The sequence below is a fragment of the Peromyscus eremicus genome, chromosome 1, assembly GCF_949786415.1.
Source record: "Peromyscus eremicus chromosome 1, PerEre_H2_v1, whole genome shotgun sequence".
Classification (NCBI taxonomy): domain Eukaryota; kingdom Metazoa; phylum Chordata; class Mammalia; order Rodentia; family Cricetidae; genus Peromyscus; species Peromyscus eremicus.
The window spans coordinates 157,451,027-157,470,430 of NC_081416.1; the positions used below are offsets into that span (position 1 = coordinate 157,451,027).

Sequence of the window (19,404 nt, forward strand, 5' to 3'; positions counted from 1 at the left end):
CATCTCAGCTCCCAAGGGTCTCTTCCCCCAGCTTTCTGCAGAATGCTTACACCGTGAGACTCCCTGTCACACCCAGTGAAACCCCTCCCCACCAGCTGTACTTCATGCCCAACCATCCAGAGGCCAGATACCCCCTGTAGCCTATCTCTGACCATAGATCTTGGCACACAACAGGTAGCAGCGACAACATAGGACCCTGGCACTCAGTTATGAACCAGTCAATTGAAGTTGTTGCTCCATGGTGCTGGTTGGTTCTTTCCCTACACTGCACCAACAGCTGGAACCTCACCTCTGCGCAGGAGCCTGGCCAGGCCCCAGCATGGGCCTCCGGCCAGAGCTAGGCGGTGCAGACGGCCCACCTGGGCATCTGGATCCCTCACGGAGCCCAGCTCCACAGGGAAGCGTGAAGCCTGTGAATGCATCTGCAGCTTGCTGCCTGCTGCAGTCAGTTCCTGGAATGGGGTCAGCTAGAAAGGCTCCTGAGGGCAGACTGGAGGTGAAGGACAATAGGGCTAGTTGAAAGTGGGGAGCAGTGCCAGTTGAGAAGGGGATTCGGGAGGGTCTGATGGGAAAGGAGGTGTCTGGTAGGCCTGGTTAGGGAGCCGCACACCAGAAGCCCAGAAACCCAAAGGATCGGTAGTGACAGTGAGAGTTTTAGGGCAGGGTGGGCATTCCAGGGAAACTCAAGGCCCGCAGGCAGAATTGGAGCCTGGGGACAGCTCTGGAGGGTGTTGGTGGGGCCTGCGGGCTGGGGAGGTCTTAGGTTTCCAGAATAGAGATGGGTCTGAGTGAAAGGTGGGCTGGGGGTGGAGTGTGGAGAGGAAGAGGATATGGTGAAAGCTGAAGGCACAGTTAGCTCTAGACCTGGTCTCTGGCCCAGATAGCTTGGTACCTACCGTTGGGCGCGCTTGTCACTGTCACGTGACAAGTGGTACGGTGATGGCAGTCTGCGCGGGAATCCTAGGCGCATGTACGCATGTGCACTGGCTGCTTCCTGCCATTTTGCACTTGCGCAGTAGCCTCCCCTAAGAAGCAGCCCCACCTTCCTGTAGCGGAAGGGACGTTGATGGCCGGCTCCCGAGGTTTCAGCCGGTTCTCCTCCCCCCGGCCTGCTCCGGGACTTGAAGACAGCCGATGTCTCTTATTTTTTTAATTTTAATTTTATGTGCATGATATTTTGCTTGTATGTATGTGAGTGCTCCACTCGAGAGCCTAGTACCCTCGGTGGCCGGAAGAGGGAATAGAACCCCCTAGAGCAGGGGTTAAAGGAGCTAGTGAACTGCTGTGTGGGTGTTATGAATCGATCTGGGACCTCCAGAAAAGCAGCCAGTGCTCTTAACCGCTCAGCCATCTCTCCAGCTCCCAGCCACACCCTCTTGGACCCTCTTAACCTTAGCTCCTCATCCCTGACTACTGTCTTCCCAGGCTCACCCACCCCATGACTATTTCCAGCCTCTTCCCCGAGCCCCATACCCGAGGGCCCTCCGGGATGGCTTCCTTTAGACATCCCCTGGACCGTTCAGCCCACCTGGCCCTAGCCTCAGAATCATCCCCACACTGTGCCTTCTCCTGGGCTCCTGCCCCCTTCCCCACATCCCTGACCCGGGGCCCATTCTCTAAGGCCCCTCTCCTTCCATCTCTGTCCTCACTTTTTCCTAGCTTCTCCAGTCTCTGAAACAGGTAGATAGGGGCTACAGAAAGGAGACAGAAGACAAATTCTGGGTCCTTAACCGGTCACCAATTTAAACACGATGTGTTCCCTTCTGCTTCCTTGTTTCCTCCACAGCACTCATAGAACACACGGATATTTACAAAGTACGAGCCCCCATGACCAGCACAGCTTCCCACTAACTCCACTGAGGCTAATGCCCTTGACATGGGGTTATGGTAACGATCGCCCTTGGTTGCTCCCCAGACGCTTGAGCCAGGTTTACACAGTACACCCCCATCTCAACAAACAAGTAAGTACCAAAAGTGTTGAAGGCTGCTCTTGCTCACACACACACACACACACACACACACACACACACACACGCTTGAGATAGTGTCTCACTAGGTACTGCCTGCTGACCTTGAATTTGCAGCCTCCAGTTTCAGTTCCTAGTGCTGGGATTTTAGGCTTACATTATCACACCCAGCAAACATGGACTCTTTCCTGGACGTTGTAGATAATTGATAGATGTGTGTGTGTGTGTGTAAGGCTTAGCATCTCTGCCCTCACATCATGTCTGACCCCTTCCTGCCTCAAATTTTGAATGACACTACCGACCCAACTCTACATGTAGATATGTTGTTCCTTTGACACCTGGGTATTCAAGACTATAACACAGGATGAACATGGCCAGTGGCTCATTGGAGTGGGTGTCTGTTTTGTTTTCCTGAAAGCTCTGAAAATCCTCTAGCCCTGTCATGAACCCAGGACATCTATGCAAGTTGACACCAGCAGCTCCCGAACAGAGCTGACCTTGTATTAACCCACCAAGTACAAGCCAGGTTGCTCGTGGACAAAATGAGAAGGGACAGGGGAGAGCACATAAAGCCGTAACTAGCCTCAAAATCACTGTGAGTTTGAGGCTACCCGGATCTACAAAGTGAGTTCCAGGACTCAGAGCTGTTACACTGAGAAACTTGTCTCGAAAAACCACTAAATAAATAAGTAAATGGAATCAATCAATCAATAAATAAATTTACTATGACCTTAACTCCCAGTCCTCCTTCCTGCCTCTGCCTTCCAACTTCTGGAGTCCTGACTCAAAAAAACACCTTTCAAATCAAAACCCTTGTCTGATGGGCAGTTAACCAACCCTAACCCATCCCTGCCTCTTGCCAAAAAATCAGTAAAACTCTGACCTTTGTGTTGAGTGAGCAATGTGGTCTTCTCTAGTCTGGGCCGGCTCCATTCAGTTTTAGATGGCTGTCTCACGTGGTCTGCGTCAAGGAGCTTTGCCTCGCTTGTTCATAGGATGCAGCTTGGGCCCATTCCTACCTCTCAAAATAAGAGATCACTGCCTGGCATCATTGTATTCCATTGGCCCACCCTCCACATGGTCGCGGAACCTGACACATGTCTCCTCTGCCTGTAACCCCCAGGGTTCCTCGTTGCCTTTGGCTGGAGCACAGACCAAGTCAGAGGCTACACCGTCAAGCCCTATGTATCCCTCCACCCTTATGTCCTCACTCCTAATCTGTACCGTTTCTCTGTGGGTTTTCCTTTTTGTTGCTGTTGTGTGTTTGTTTGTTTGTTTTGAGATAATATTTCTCTGTGTAGCCCTGGCTGTCCTGGAACTTGCTCTGTATCTTAAACTCAGAGATCCACCTGCCTCTGCCTCTCAAGTACAGGGATTAAAGGCGTGCGCCACTATCCCACCTCCTTTCCATCTTGATAACTTTTATTATTATTTACAGTGCTGGAGATGGAATTCAAGTTCTTGTATATGTTAAGCACATGCTCTTCCGTTGAGCCATGATGCCCCAGCCCCTCACTGGGGGGTTGTTGGCAAGTGCTCTACTAAAGTTCTATGTCCTTAGTTCTTGTTTATGTTTTTGAGATAGAGTCTCACTGCTGCAGGCCACAAAAATATATGAAGTAGGAATTCAGCTGATTATGACAAAGCTATACCTGGAAGAATTAAGAACTCTTCCAGAGGTTGAGGCCAAGGCTCAAGGAGTCTTGGTGATATTGGCTTCTGATTATTAGCCATTTCCTGCTATGAATTTCTCATGTGCTATTGCAGCTTTTCCATCATTCACTGGGCACAATTTCCCCTCTACTAAAGGAATATTTAGATAACCTTCTGTGCAGTAACGCAGCCAGGATCCCTAATTTCAGGCCTTTCTGTCATTATCTCACTAGCAGCATCTGGCCAGGACCATCCCCGGATGGACAAAAGTATCTTATCAGAGATACCTCACAGATTTTCTAAGAACAGACTTAAGCATCCAGACTATCTGTCTGAGAAGGCCTGGCAGATGTGCTAATTAAGCTTAACTTTCTCCTTTCCAAAGTCTTATCTCTAGTTTTAGATCCACCCTTAACAATTAACTCAGAACTAAAGGGTTCCAACTTACAGGGACATCTAGCTGTGAAGTTGCCTAGCCAAGTTGCCTAGTGACCGAGCACATTCACCAGAAATGGCAGGAGCAGAGATAGCTTGGAGAGATAAGGGCCAAAGGGATAAAGGCAGTTTTATTTTCAGAGCAGGCATGGAGAAGAAAAAAGAGAATGGAAGAACTAGATGATAAGAACTGGAGAGGAATGAACTGAGGTGGGGAAGAACTAGATTGAAGGACTAGAAGAGAGTACTAGAGGAGCGAGATGGAAGATGAGGAAGAGCCAGATGGGGAAGAACAAGATGAGAGAGAAGGAGATGGGAGAGTAAGATGGGAAAGAACTAGATGGGGCGGAACTAAGATGAGAGAATTAAGATAGAACTTAGAGGGGACAGTTGATAAACGTAGAGAGAAATCAGGCAGGAAAGGAGATGGGCATGAGAGCAGAGTAGAAGCTGTGTAGAGAAAAAACTGACTCAGAAGAATAAAGCATATGGACTAAAGAATTTTGTGTATGCAGATTTATTAGAAAATTCCTCCGATTAATCCGCCAATGGTAGCATCTCTTCTGGGACTCTGGGAGAATGCTATCGAGGTGCAGGACCCCAACAGCTTTCAATATCTCACTATGTAGTCCAGGCTAGCCTTGAACCTGTAATACTCCTGCCTTTGTGTCTGTGGTAGTTTGAATGTAATTGGCCCCCCCAAATCTCATAGGAAGTGGCACTATTAGGAGGCGTGGCTTTCTTGGTGTGGGCATGGACTTGTTGGAGGAAGTGTGTCACTGTGGGGGTGGGCTTTGAGGTTTCCTATGCTCAGGATACCGCCCAATCTGTCAGTCGGCTTCCTGTTGCCTGCAAGATGTAGCGCTCTCGGCTCCAGCACATCTCCCTGCATGCCACCATGCTCCCCATTTGATAATAGACTGAACCTCTAAAACTGTAAGTGAGCCACCCCAATTAAATATTTACTTATGTCTCTTCACAGCAATAGAAAACCCAAACTAAGACAGCTTCCTGGTGCCACCCTTTTTTTGGAGACAGCATCCCTCACTGGGACTGTGGTTCACCTATTGGGCCAGGCCAGCTGACCAGTATCTGCCTGTCTCAACCTGTACCACTATGCTTGGAATTTTATATGTGTGCTGGAGATTAAACTCAGGTCCTCATATTTTGTGCATCTGTAGTGGGTACCTGTTCCACCTATGACCTTGAGGTAACAGCCCCTAGGGCATGGCCTCTGAGCTAGCTTAAGACCTGAGGGGTGCATACCCAGGCCCCTTCTCTTCTCTCTCTTCTGGGCTTGGACAGTTGGGACTGACTCAGGCAGCAGAAGCAGTGTGGGACCGGCCATCAGCCTTCCAGGACTCTGTGATGGATTAGCATTATCCTGTTTAGTGAGTTGCTCTCTCCAATATAATTTTTTAAATAAATAGTTCCTTTATCAATATCCGTGGATAATCTTCTATGTGCATCAGACATTTTACTGACAGAGACATCTCCCCAGCCTGCTCATCAATGCTTATTAGCTGAAGGAATGGTCCACCCTCCTGGACACATGGCCTTGGCCCAGGATTTACATAGTCATCAGTGTCTGCTCTCCAGCTGTGCTGTTTAGTACACATCCTCTAAGATGGAAAGAGTTCCTGAACAGATCCCTGACCGAGTTCACTGAAGGATAGATGACCACAAGTCATCACCACCCTGGGTCATCTAAAGACACTCTCTCTCTCTCTCTCTCTCTCTTCCTCCCCCTCCTGCTTCTCCTCACTATGTAGCCCAGGCTGGCTTGGAACTAATGATCTTCCTGCCCCAGCTTCCCAAGTGCTGGGATGACAGGAGCATTCCGCCACAGAGGACTAAAGATCTCTGGCGTTTCAGACATGCCCCCACTTAGCCAAGCTCTGCTGGCCGAGGTCGAGATCAGGCCTTCTCCGAGGAGGCAGCATCAGGGAAGTACAGGCAGAGTCAGAGTCTGGGGACCTTTATTGAGCACATGCCCCTACAGTGCTGATGGAGTGACCCTTAGGCCTTCCTTCCCAGCAGCCTCCGCCGCAGTTCTTGCCCGAGCAGTGCTTGCTCCCTGCGGACGCCCTGCAGCACACTCCGGTTCTCCTGGGCTCTCCGGATCAGGTAGGGGATCACCTCCTCCAGGCAGCCATAGGGAATAGACTTATATACCACATATCCAGCCTGTCCTGTTGGGAAGAGTATTGGCAGAGTGCGGGCTCAGAGAGAGAGAGACAGAGACAGAGAGACAGAGAGAGAGAGAGAGACAGAGAGAGAGAGAGAGAGAGAGAGAGACAGAGACAGAGACAGAGAGGTTCCTGGGCATCAGCAGCAAATGCTACTTCCCTTGCTCAGAATATAGCCGACTAGGTGAGTTAGACATAATTCACTACTAAAAACACGGAACAGCAAACATTTAAAAGAAATAATTTTTCTCTTCTTCCTCTGTCCATTCCTCCCTCCCTCCTTTCCTTCCTTTCTGTAGGTTGTTATGAGATTGGCTTTTATTATGTAGCGCAGGCTCAATTCCAACCCCAAATCCTTCTGCCTCAGCCTCCTGAGTGCTGGATTACAGGTTTACATCACCTGGCTAAAAACAAAACAAACCCTCTCAGTTTATTAAGATACTACTAAGAGAGCAAGAAGTTTACTAATTCAAGAATTAAGAAAGTAGACCCTCAGAGAGAGAAGAGGACACAGGAAGCCACTCCTTCCCTGATTCATGTTGAGTAACCTAACATGTATGTCGTTACATGGGAGCCTGACTGGGCTGGGCATTAGAAGAACTCTGTTCCATATTAAGCTAGAATTGAAAAAAACTGTACCTTTTGAGAGAGTGTCAGTGAGAAGTCACTTCCTACCTCTCAACACTCCTAGAGAATGTGTTAGGCCCAGAGAAGCCAGAAATATTCACCACCGCTTGGTTGTGCTGTGGTCACGGGCTAGCTTGTTCACACACTGGCCACCTAAACTTGTATCAAGATACCTATTGAAAGAAGCCTCGGGCCGGATGTGGTGGGGCACGCCTTTAACCCCAGCCCCCTGGAGGCAGAGGCAGAGGGTTTCTGTGAGTTTGAGGCCAACCTGGTCTACTTGGGAGATCAGGCCAGCAAAGACTGCATAACAAGACCCTGTCTCAAAAACAAATAAAGTAAACAAATAAACAACAAAAAACACTGATGTGTGGATCGAGAGCAAGTGGTCTTTGAAAACAATACGTGTGTGTGTGTGTGTGTGTGTGTGTGTGTGTGTGTGTGTGGTCAGAGGACAACCCGTGGGGGCTGTTCCTCTCCTTTTGCCTTGTATGAGAAGGGCCTCTTAGCACTGCATAAAACTAGACTAGTTGGCCGCAAGCTTCTGGGCAGCCTCCTGCCTCTGCCTCCCATTCCTATAGACATTCTCGGATGGGAGACATTTACACTGCTGTCTGGCTTTGGCGTGGGTTCTGGGAATTCGAACTCGGGTCTTCAGGCTTGCACGTTAGGTGCTCTACCCACTGAGCCATCTTCCCAGTAATAAAATGCTTTTGTCACCCTTAATACCCCACAGGAAGAAAGGAATCTGGTCTAAGTCCTCAAGGAGCAGCAGGCAGGACCCTGAACAACAGGAGAGATAGCATCATACACAAGAACCAGCGCAAATCAGGAGAGAAGACACGGCCCGGCCCTGCAGGGGCTTCAGATATTGGAATGCTGATCTGTCCGGAAGGAGCTGGAGGAGGAGCCAGCTGCAGGTTCTCTGTGAGAGTGGGGCCAGATAAGGTTGGAAACGGCAGGAGGGATCTGGGTGAGAGGGAATGGGAGGGAGAGGGTGGGGGTTGGTGGGCATGGAGGGACGGGCCGTTCACATACCTAGTGCCAGGGAGACGTGGTCACACATGCCCAGAAGTTGTCCAAAACAGACAGGCCCATCCAGAGGAATGCCCAGCTCCCACATGCTGCAGAAGGGGTCACATTATCAATCCAGACAGTGGCTAGGTCTAGAGAGCAAGTCCGTCACCCAAGAATCCAAATATGGAGGAAGAGCAGGGGGCCAGGTGCATCTACAGGTCCACACCCACAGATTCAGCCAGGGATCAGATATGAGGGTGTGCTAAAGAGCTGCCCAGGTGTCTCCCTTAGCTTTTCCTCAACAGTGTAACTATTTATGTAGCGCCTGTATTCATTATTCTAGGTATTAGAAATAAGCCTGATGACTTCAAGCACAAAGGAGGATGTTCATATGCAACTATTCAAATAGTACATCATCCGATATGAGGGACTTGAGCATCTGAATATTTTGGTCCCCATGGAGACTGGTCCTTGAACAAATTCCACAGGTTCTGAGAAATGACTCTACCCTCAAACTCAATGGCAAATAACCACTGCAGGGCTGGAGGGGCAGCTCGGTGGTTGAAACACTGACTGCTCTTCCAGAGGACCTGAGTTACACTCACAGAAGCCACATGGCAGCTCACAACTGTCTATAACTCCAGTTCCAGGAGGTCTGAAGCCCTCTTCTGGCCTCTGTAGGCACCAGGCATGCACGTGGTGCACACATTATACATACAGGCAAACTACCCAAATACATAACATTTTAAAAATAAAAATAGGTCAGGCAGTGGTGTGCATGCCTTTAATCCCAGCACTCGGGAGGCAGAGGCAGGTGGATCTCTGTGAGTTCCAGGCCAGCCTAGTTTACAGAGTTCCAGGATAGGCTCCAAAGCTAAACAGAGAACCCCAGTTCAGTTCCCAGTTCCAGGGAGTCTTGCGCCCTCTTCTGGCCTCCCCTGGTACTTGCATTCATGGGTGTATACATACACACACACACACACACACACACACACACACACACACACACACACACACACACATAAAAATCAAATCAATCAATCAATCAATAACAATTCTCATGAGCTCTCTTGAGACTCCCACCCGCTGAGCCTCAGCTGCTCTTTGGAGTCCTTAGCAATCCCTATGTCTCAGTAAATAAGGGGCAATGCCCTGTCACATCTGAGCCTGTAGGACATACACAGGCATAGAAGGGTTTTGTTTTTTTTTTTAAGGTTCTTACTTTGTAACCCAGATTGGCATCAACTTCTTGATCCCCCTGCCTCAGCCTTCTGAGGACAACAGCTGTGCATCATCATGCCAGGTTGGAATTAAATACTTTTACTATTCCCTCCATGCACCTCCTCGCTGGACCTCTTCCTGCCCCCCCCTTCCCATCACTGTCCCGTTGTCACAGAAAGGGACGGGGCTTCTGAGGAGCACTGGTTTCTCATCCCTCAACCTCATACCGCTTAGTTGCCTGGCGAACAGATTCTTCGTTGTGGGAAGCCACCATGAGGTGGCACAGAGGACCATGTTGGGACACGCGGCGCAGCATCAGCTCCAGACAGCGGCTGTAACTAAAGAGAGAGAGAGTCTGCTCAGCTTCTCCAGGGAGTGAGGACCAAGTCCATCGGATGGGACTCCTGCCCTCGTTTGTTCTACAGGCACAGGCCCCTCAGAGCCGTTTCCCTCTCCTGTAACCTGGTGAGTTCCCTTAACAGGAGTCAGGATGGAGGACGGGGTGAGAAGCAGGGCTTCAGTTTGTTCTGACACACAGTCTCACTACGTAGCCCAGTCCTAGAATTCATGGTCCTCCTGCCTCAGCCTCTCATGGACAAGGATGACAAGCATGGGCTTCTAAAGGCCACCAGTGAACGGCTTCTGACCTGATGACTGTCCCACAGCAGAGCCATGTCTGCCCAAGATGGCATTTACCCAGAATTAGTCACTGCAGCATGGGTGGATTTTTTTCTTAAATTATATTTTATTCAGTGTGTGTGTGTATGTGTGTGTGTGTGTGTGTGTGTGTGTGTGTGTGTGTGTGTTCTAGAGCATACTGTGGAGGTTGACTTGCAGGAGCTGGTTCTCTCCTACCACAGAAGTTGCAGGGATGAGCCATTTGGCTTGATGGCAAGCTCCTTCACCTGCTGAGCCATCTCGCCAGCCCTGTGGTTGGTTGTCCTAATTTTCAATATGGCATGATGTGGAATTATGTATAAGAGGGCATTCTTGGTATGTCTGAGATGACATTGCCACAGAAGTTTAACTGAGGAAGAAAGGACCTCCCACCCCTGCAACACACCCTGAATGTGGGTGGCACCATTTTATGTATTGTGGTCCCAGGTTGAAAAATATGAGAAAGTAAAAGCCAGGAGTGGTGGGCACACCTTTAATCCCAGCACTCGGGAAATGGAGGCAGGAGGATCTTTGTGAGTTCCAGCCTGGTCTACAGAGTGAGATCCAGGACAGCCAAGACTATACAGAGAAACCCTGTCTAAAAAAAAGAAAGAAAGAAAAAGAAAAGAAAAGAAAAAAACCCTGAAAACAAACAAACACCCACATCCAGTTCTCTGCCTCCTGACTATAGATGCGATGTGACCAGCTACCTCCCGCTGTCATAGAGCCCTGACACTGTGAACTCTGTCCCCACAAACATGAGTCAGAACAAGCCCTTCCTTCCTTAACTCGCTTCTGTCGGGGATTTGTCAAGCATGGAGAAGGGGAATGACTGCATCTACAGACATTAGTAACAACCCCGGTGCCCACAAATGAGGAAGCAGCCATGGAATGATGATGTGCAGAAGAGCAGGAAGCTGGGGGTGGTTGGGGGCTGGGGGGTGAAGGAGGAAGGAGGATGTTGAGGCTCAGATGGGAAACAAGGTTCCCGTATCCTGGAGAGGAAGTAACATGGACACACACACAAGATGTTTGGAACAGAGCCCCGTGGCAGGTGATGAGCAAGTGAAAGATTACATTGTTCAGGCCTCATGGTGCAGGACTGTCATTCCAGCTACTTTGGACAATGAGGCAGGAGGACTGCAAATTCAAAGCCTGTCTGTGCTACAGAGTGAGTTCAAGGTCACCCCGGGAACTTAGCAAGAGTCTGTTTTAAAAACAAAAGTAAAAGGAGAGCTGAGAATATTCTTCAGTGGTAGAGGCCCTGCCTAGAATCCCCCAGTGAGGGGCTGGGGTGTGGCTCAGTGGTAGAGCCTCTGCCTAGATCCCCCAGTGAGGGGCTGGGGTGTGGCTCAGTGGTAGAGCCTCTGCCTAGATCCCCCAGCGAGGGGCTGGGGTGTGGCTCAGTGGTAGAGCCTCTGCCTAGATCCCCCAGCGAGGGGCTGGGGTGTGGCTCAGTGGTAGAGCCCCTGCCTAGAATCCCCCAGTGAGGGGCTGGGGTGTGGCTCAGTGGTAGAGCCCCTGCCTAGAATCCCCCAGTGAGGGGCTGAGGGTGTGGCTCAGTGGTAGAGCCCCTGCCTAGAATCCCCCAGTGAGGGGCTGAGGGTGTGTTTCAGTGGTAGAGCCCCTGCCTAGAATCCCCCAGTGAGGGGCTGAGGGTGTGGCTCAGTGGTAGAGCCCCTGCCTAGAATCCCCCAGTGAGGGGCTGGGGCGTGGCTCAGTGGTAGAGTGACTGTCAGGCTTAAGCAATCTGCTTTCCCTCAAAAGAAGCATTACATGCTATTTTTTAAAATTTGTGTGTGTGTGTGTGTGTGTGTGTGTGTGTGTGTTTATATACATGTCTATGTATTCATGTGCACATGCGTACATGTGTGGATTGTGGCCCAAGGTTGCCACTGGGTGTCTTTCTTGATGGATCTCAGCTTTGTTTACTAATACAAGGGCTCCCAACTGAACCCAAGATCATCAGTTCTGGCTAGTTTAGCAGTTTGTCCCCATGGATCCCCTGTCTCCGCCTCTCAGTCCAGGATGACAGGTAGCCACCACACTTGCTCAGCTTTTTGTGTGGGTTTTGGGGATCTGACCTGCAGCCACTGTGCTTGTGAGGTAAATGCTTTATCCTTTGACCCCCACCTTGTGTTTTGAGACAGGGTCTCTCACTGGGACCTGGGGCTTGCTGATTAGGTTGGGTTTTGTTGGCCAGTGAGCTCCAGGGATCCTCCTGCCTGTCTTTTCATCACTGGGATGGCAGTAACAAGCCACCTCATGCAGCTGTGTGTGTTTGTGTGTGTGTGTGTGTGTGTGTGTGTGTGTGTGTGTACTCCCTATGCACGCACGTGTAGAAGGCAGAGATCAACATTGGATTTCATCCTCCAGCTCTATGCACCTTACTGCTGGAGTCAGGGTCTCTCTCTGAACCTAGAGATCAATGCTACAGCTGCATTGACCCCTAGTGAGCCTGTGGCACCTGCTTGTCTCCACACCAGAGCACTGGAGTCATAGGTGTGTTCCATGGCACGCGGTCCTCATGATCATGTGACAAGCACTTTACCCACTGCACTGGTTTGAAAGAAAATGGCCCCCAAAGGGAGTGGCACTGATGGGAGCTGTGGCCCTGTTGGAGGAAGTGTGTCCCTGTGGAGGTGGGCTTTGAGTTCTCATATATGCTCAAGCCGTGCCCAGTGAGTCAGTCTACTTCCTGTTGCCTGTATATCACCATGTAGCAGCTACCTCTCCAGCACCATGTGTGCCTGCACGCACCATTCTTCCCGCCATGACAGTAATGGACTGAACTTCTGAACTGTGAGCCAGCCCCAGGGAAATGTTTCCTATGTAAGAGTCGCCGTGGTCATGGTGTCTCTTCACAGCGGTAGAAACCCCACCTAAGACACCCACTGAGTTGCCTCCCCAGCCTTGTGACACATTAGTAGTGTTTATCATTTCTCCTACGGCCTCTCAGCTCTGTCCCTACCTTCGGCTAGTGGCCTCATAGTCAGGCTGAACGTAGTCTTTCTTCCCGTGGAGCTGTGTCAGGGCTCTCTCCTTGTCCAGATAGGCACCACGGACCAGCTTTACCCCAAACGCCAGGCCAGCCCTGTGTGCGGCCTCGGCATCCCTCTCCAGCCGTGTATGAGTTCCCTGCAGGGCACACAGGCAGGCTCAGGAGGGTCAGGATGCTGGCTCCCCACCACAGCCTTTTAGAGCATGCCACCAACCTTCAGGTAGGCCTGGTAAGTGTTCCACACCCAGGGCCCGCCTTCCTCAGGTCTGTTCCAGCGCAAGGCCAGGGCAGCCACGAACCGGGAGAGTGCAGGGTTGATGAAAGTGTACTCAGCATCCACCAGGAGCCTCACATGCTGGGCCCGGGCATGCTGAGGGGGAGAGAAAGATGTCAGGGCCAGCGGTGTCCAGGGGGTGGGGAGCCAGGCCACCCACATGTTACCTGTGCCACGCGGTGCAAGCGTCTGAGAGAGGCCTGCAGGTGCTGATTCTGTTTGGTGCTGAGGTAGGAGAGCTGGAGGTTCTAAGGGGCATCAGAGAATGGGAGACTGCTCAGAACTACCGCCAGGACCCGAGTCCTCTCTCCACCAGTAAGGTGTGTGTGTGTGTGTGTGTGTGTGTGTGTGTGTGTGTGTGAAAGAGAGAGAGAGAGAGAGAGAGAGAGAGAGAGAGAGAGAGAGAGAGAGAGAGAGAATTTGTGGGAAATCAGAAAAGTGACTCACAGCGTGTGGTAACACATGCCAGTAATCTTGCAATTTGGGAGGCTGAGGCAACCTGGGCTAATCTATCCAGTGAGAATGAAAGAGGGTCAGTGAGATGGTTCAGAGGCTGAAAATAGCTGCTGCTAAGTGTGATGACCTGAGTTCAAGTCTTAGGACCCATGTGGTGGAAGGAGACAATGGCTGTCTGCTGTCCTCAAAGTTGTCCTCTGATCTCCACTCCATGCTTTGTCGTGCATGTATACAGGGGTGCGCGGACACACACACACACACACACACACACACTCAATAAATGAATAAATAAATGTAGCAGAATTTTAAAAGGTAATAAAAAAGGAAAGAAAGAGGGAGAGAAAAGCCAAGATGAGATCCAGTCTCAGAAAAGAAATAGAACCATCTCATAAAACAGGCATGGCAGTGCACACCTGTAATCCCATCAGGAGATGAAGGCAGGAAGATCGGGAGCTAAAGGCTATCCTGGGCTACAAAGTGAGTGAAAGGCCAGCCTGGGCTATATGAGATCCAACCTAAAAACTAAATAAATAAGTGAAAAAAAAAAAAGAAAAGAAAAGATCAAACAAAACCAAAACTCACCCTCAGATTGATGGGGAATTCTGCAGCGATGGGAAGGGTCCATGTATGGAAGGGGATTTGTGTGGTCCTACTGTGTGTATTTGTTGAAGTTCATCTCTGCCCCCTCTCTCTACCTATCCCCTAGGATCTCATGTATCCCAGGCTCACCTAGAATTTACTGTGTAGCAAGGATGATCTCCGACTTCTGTTCCTCCTCCCTCTGCTTCCCCAGTGATGGGTTTGAAGGTGCTCATAACCAAACCTGCTTTGATTTGTAGTTTTCATTCAACATAATTTTTTTAGCCCAAAAGGCAAAAGTAGTTGAAATAATTAGGAAGCTCAAAGCTATGCCCTTACAGACTGAAGCACTTGGTGGAGGAGGAACTGATGTCAACCGTCGAAATGCATCACAACGTAAGACAGATTCATGCATGGGCAGATAGGTCAGATTTTAAGCAGGTGCTGTTGGCCCTCCCAAACTAAAGGTTCTGTTTCCATGGATTCAGCCCATGACAGGTCAAAAATATTCACAAAAGCACTGCAGAGCTGGAGAGAACCTGTCCTGCTTTACCGGAATCCAGTTTCCAGCCTCACAGCAGGAGGCTCACAAATGCATGTAACGCTAGCTCCTGGAGATCTACCGCCCTCCTAAGGCCACTGAGGGCACTGCACAGGTGTGGTGCACACACACACACACACACACACACACACACACACACACACTAAAAAGAAAACAATTGATTTAAAAAGAAAAACCATGCATTTGCACTCAGCACAGACAGTCATATGCGGTCCTTATTCCCTGAGATGGTAGCACCGTCAGATTGATAGAATCTAGAGTCACCTGGGAGAGCATGCTCTGGGTGTACCTGTGGAGGATTATCTTGTGTTGAGGCAAGGAGATGCGCCCACAGAGGTGGCACATGGTCCTTGGTGGGGACCCTGGATCGCACAATGGAGAAAGGGAGCTGAGCTGCAGGAAGCTAGTGGTGTGGCACCCTGCTTTCTGATCCTAGATGCTGCATGACCAACTGCTTCAACCTCCCACTGCCCTAATTTCTCAGATGATGGACTGCACCACACATTAGGAAGCCCAAACAACCATAGTATTTTATCACAGCACCAGGAAAAGACACTTCGACACATCCTTACCAACGCTGCGGAGCGGCTGAATATGGAGCATTTATGCTGCACTCGATGTGACGAGTCACCCAGAGAGGATTAAAGTGCAGGAGAGGCTGCGCACAGCGTACAGGCCAATATGGTGCTATTTTGCATGTTGGGACTTGAGGACCCTCAGATTTTGGTATCTGGAGGCGGTTTACTGGGATGACGGTGTGGTTAAACATTAAAGGTGGCAAGTGTGTGGGTGGTCACTGCACAATGAACTTTTCACTTTTTAAATGTTTTCCCTGCAGTGCTGAGGATAAACTCTGGACCTTGTGAAGACCAGGCAAGCTCTCTATTACTCATCCACATCACAACTCCTCTCTGGGGGATTCTAGGCAGGGGCTCTACCACTGAGCCACACCCCAGCCCCTCACTGGGGAATTCTAGGCAGGGGCTCTACCACTGAGTCACACCCCAGCCCCTCACTGGGGGATTCTAGGCAGGGGCTCTACCACTGAGCCACATGCCAGCCCCTCACTGGGGGATTCTAGGCAGGGGCTCTACCACTGAGCCACACCCCAGCCCTCACTGAGGGATTCTAGGCAGGGGCTCTACCACTGAGCCACACTCCAGCCCCTCACTAATATACTCTAGGGAAATTCCATAGCTTTTTTTTTTTTTGGACAGGACCTTGCCATGTAGCCCAGGATGGCCGTACACTTGAGATCTTCTCACATCAGCCTCTCAAGTGCTGGGCTTATAGATGTGCACAGCTATGCTTTGCTTCTTAACATTTTGTTATGAAAAATTTCAAACACATAGAATAAGAAAAAGAGGCCAGATACAGTGGCAAATACCTGTAATCCCAGCACTGGAAAAGCTGAGGTAGGAGGGTTGTCTGTTCCAGAACGGGCTGGGCTACATAGTGAGACCCTGTCTCAAGGAATGAGTTAGGAAAATATACTCCTCAAAACAGTATACATTTGTCATGCCAAAAATCTCAACAGGACTCCTAGCAGTGAGACTCTTCTGTCTGCTCTTAGGACCCTTTCCTCCTGCTGGGTCGCCTTGTCCAGCCTTGATATGAGGGTTTGTGCCTAGTCTTATTGTAACTTGTTATGCCCTGTTCGGTTGATATCCCTGGGAGCCCTGCTCTGTTTTGAAGGGAAATGTAGGGGAGAGTGAAGGTGTGTATGTGGGGTAACTGGGAGGAGTGGAGGGAGGGGAAGCTGTGATCAGGAGGTGTGAGAGAAAAATAAATAAAAAATATTCAGAGCCAATAGCTTCTTTAAAAAGCTAAAAGAAAAAAATGTCCACAGGAGCTAGGTGATAGTTTGGTGGGTAAAGTTCTTGCTGGACAGGTGTGAGGATCGGAGTTCTGGTTCCCAGCACTCATGTGAAAACCTAGGTGAAACAGCATGTCTGTAATCCTAGTAGAATTTCAGGGTTGGAGACACAGGGATCCTGGGGCTCTCTGCCAGCCAATGTGGCCATTACAGTGAGCTCCAGGTTCAGTGAGAGCCGCCTGTTAAAAATACAAAATGCAACAGCCAAGTGTGGCTTTAATCCCAGCACTCGGAGGCAGAGGCAGGCGGATCTCTGTGAGTTTGAGGCCAGCCTGGGCTACAGAGAGAATTCTAGGACAGCCAGGGCTATGCAGAGAGATCTTGTCTCAAACAAAACAGAAAGATGGAGAGTGATAGAGGAATATACCTGTTTGCCACCTCTGACCTCCACATTTGAGCATGCATAATTCTCTCTCTCTCTCTCTCTCTCTCTCTCTCTCTCTTACTCTATCTTTCTCTCTGTCTCTGTCTCTCTCACTCACACACACACACTTGCATGTGCACATACATAAATAAGATATTGGAATAATACAAAGGAATAAATGAATGGAAGAATGAATGAATGAAGCAAGAACCTCATCAGGATCAGGCATGACAGCAAACAGTAATCCCAGGACTGGGGAGGCTGAGGAGGAGGATTACAAGTTCCAGGCCAGTCTGGGCTACGTGGCAAGATCTTGCTTCAGAAAACAAAACAAGACAAAAGGATTTAAACCTCACTGGTCTTATCAGAGTTTATATGCAGCAAGCACACACTAGTGTAGCCGCTGACTGACTAAAAAAATGTTTTCTTTAAACCAGACACAATGGCACACGCATGTATCTCTAGCAAGTTGGGAGGTGGAGGCAGGAAGATCAGGAGTTCAAAGTATTCTCGGCTATACAGAGAGTTCAAGACCAGCCTGGGGTACACAAGACCCTCTCTTAAAACAAAACCACCGCCACCACCCAAACGTGTATAGTTCTTTTTAAGTTATGTGTATGGCTGTTTTGTCTGCATGCCTGCGTGTACATTACAGGTACGCCCGGTGTCTGTTGCAGTTGGGATAGAGGGCTGCATTCTCTGGAGCTGGAGTTATGTATGGTTGTAAGCCACCATGTGGGTGCTGGAAACCTGGGTCCTCTGCAAGAGCAACAAGTGTTCTTAACCACTGTGCCCTCTCTTGACCCTGTGTTTTCCAGACAAGTCTCTCTATATAGCCCAGGCTGACCTCAGCGACTTGATCCTCCTGCCTCAGCTTCCCAAGTGCTGGGATTACAGGCATGCACTGCTGTGCTCAGCAACTGGCCAAATACTCATGTTTCATCCCCTGCGGAGAAGGTGCTGCTGTCCTGATCCTTCCTCTGGAAAGCTTCTCACCCAAACCCCTCCCCTAGGACCCCATGTGACCCATATTCATCCATGTCAACCATATCCTCAGTGACAGCCACTTATATTCCTTACCTGGCCCGAGTCCATGGCTTCTGCCAGCCTCTCAGGGCTCAGCTCCGAGGAGCCGGTTGGCCTTTGGATCCAATCCGACAGCTCCTTCTGAAACGGGATGGTGGCCGGCATGGTGAGGGTAGCCTGGTGGGTGGCCACACCTGTGTCCTCCATCTCTCTTGTCACTTACACAAAGCTGAATGCTGGTTAGCGCCGTCACCTTCAGCTGCATGAGGCTGTTTCTGGATGCTCCCGAGGTGTCCACAAGAGCTCGTGACCAGTCCACACAACGTAGCATGGTGTTGAGGTTCCCTTCATACCAGGCTTCACTGTCCGGCCAGTGGGGGTCAGCTTCCAGAGCCTTGCGAGCCCCTTTCCTGTCCTCATCCCTTCCTCCCTTGGACCCCACCTCTCTCTACTCACCTGGTCCTGGCAGTGGAGTCCGGTTCCTCCTCTGTGGGCACTGCCAGCAGAGGCAGGAGTCCCAGGGCCTTCAGCTGCTGGACACAACCCCTCACCTCCTCTGCTGTCTCCCCAGCCACAAACTGTCCATAGAAGGATGCTCGGAGAAGGGCGCCGGAGAGCCGGGAGCCCAGGAGTCGCTGAGACCAGGCCTGAACCTGGGTGACAGGGAGTGAGGGCTCAGAGCCAGGTGTGGGCAACTTCCAGGCCAGCCCTTGGGCCAACCGCTCACCGCTAGTCCATGGGTGACCAAGTGGGGGCAGGCACATAGGCGAAGCACCAGCCAAGCCCGGGCCAGCTCTGCCGTTCCCTTGAGATGGAAGGCCCCACCATCAAAAAGCAGGGGCTTCCAGCCACCTGTAGAGGGCTTGGAGAGGCCGTAGAGGGGCAGACGTGTCCAGAGCATTGCTAAGTCCCTGGTCACACCACACCAGGGGCAGAAAGCAGGTCTATCAAATGCCCCTTGCCCAGCTGGGGGGCAGTGACTCATTAACTGGGCAAGTCTTTAGGGTAGCAGGCTCTTTGGGAGGGGGAGGTTAATAATTAATGGTTAGGGACAGAGGTCAGAATAACAGTAACAGGACAGGTAACCCCCCAGTCACAGCCCCCAATAACCTTCAGCCTGACAGGACAACCTGCGCTGCTGAATAAGCAGCTTGACTCAAGAGCAGGGGACTCAGGTTCAGGGTGGTTGGCTTTGCACCCTCTGCTAAGCAAACCTCACCTCTTCTGTTGCAGCGATTTCGTCTTCCAGGGAGCAGCAGTAGAGTTATTGCATACACTTCAACTGCACATAGCCCACAGCCCTGCTACCCATGCTAAACATGCAGCCTACAGAACTTGAACATGGGCATCAGGAAAAAATGTCCATAAGGACACTAACCCCAAGTGAAAGCAACCCAAATATCCACCAAACGGGACTGGATGAGGACATCGAGGTGTACGAAGAGGGCTCAGGCAGTGAGAAGAATGAGATATTCATACACTGCCAAGTCTTTCTTTTAT

General features: G+C 50.3%; 1 protein-coding gene across 1 annotated transcript; it reads right to left on the reverse strand.

Moving 5' to 3' along the window:
* Positions 1–6,074: 6,074 nt before the first annotated feature.
* On the reverse strand, positions 6,075–18,811 carry Prodh2 (proline dehydrogenase 2). The gene is made up of 10 exons (XM_059276054.1): positions 18,632–18,811; positions 18,361–18,557; positions 18,128–18,266; positions 17,959–18,045; positions 13,209–13,289; positions 12,982–13,137; positions 12,738–12,904; positions 9,337–9,447; positions 7,910–7,995; positions 6,075–6,247 (listed from the first exon to the last, which is right to left on the reverse strand). Exons 1-10 carry the CDS (start codon positions 18,803–18,805, stop codon positions 6,075–6,077), a joined length of 1,371 nt encoding a protein of 456 aa, XP_059132037.1. The 5' UTR covers positions 18,806–18,811.
* Positions 18,812–19,404: the final 593 nt, after the last annotated feature.

Coding starts and splice junctions, on each gene's coding strand:
- Prodh2 (XM_059276054.1), bottom strand. CDS start 18,805: ATGCTCTGGACACGTCTGCCCCTCTACGGCCTCTCCAAGCCCTCTACA. Junction 13,290..17,958: donor AAGCCATGGACTCGGGCCAG/GTAAGGAATATA, acceptor GATGCCCCTTAG/AACCTCCAGCTCTCCTACCT. Junction 13,138..13,208: donor GCTTGCACCGCGTGGCACAG/GTAACATGTGGG, acceptor TCTCCCCCTCAG/CATGCCCGGGCCCAGCATGT.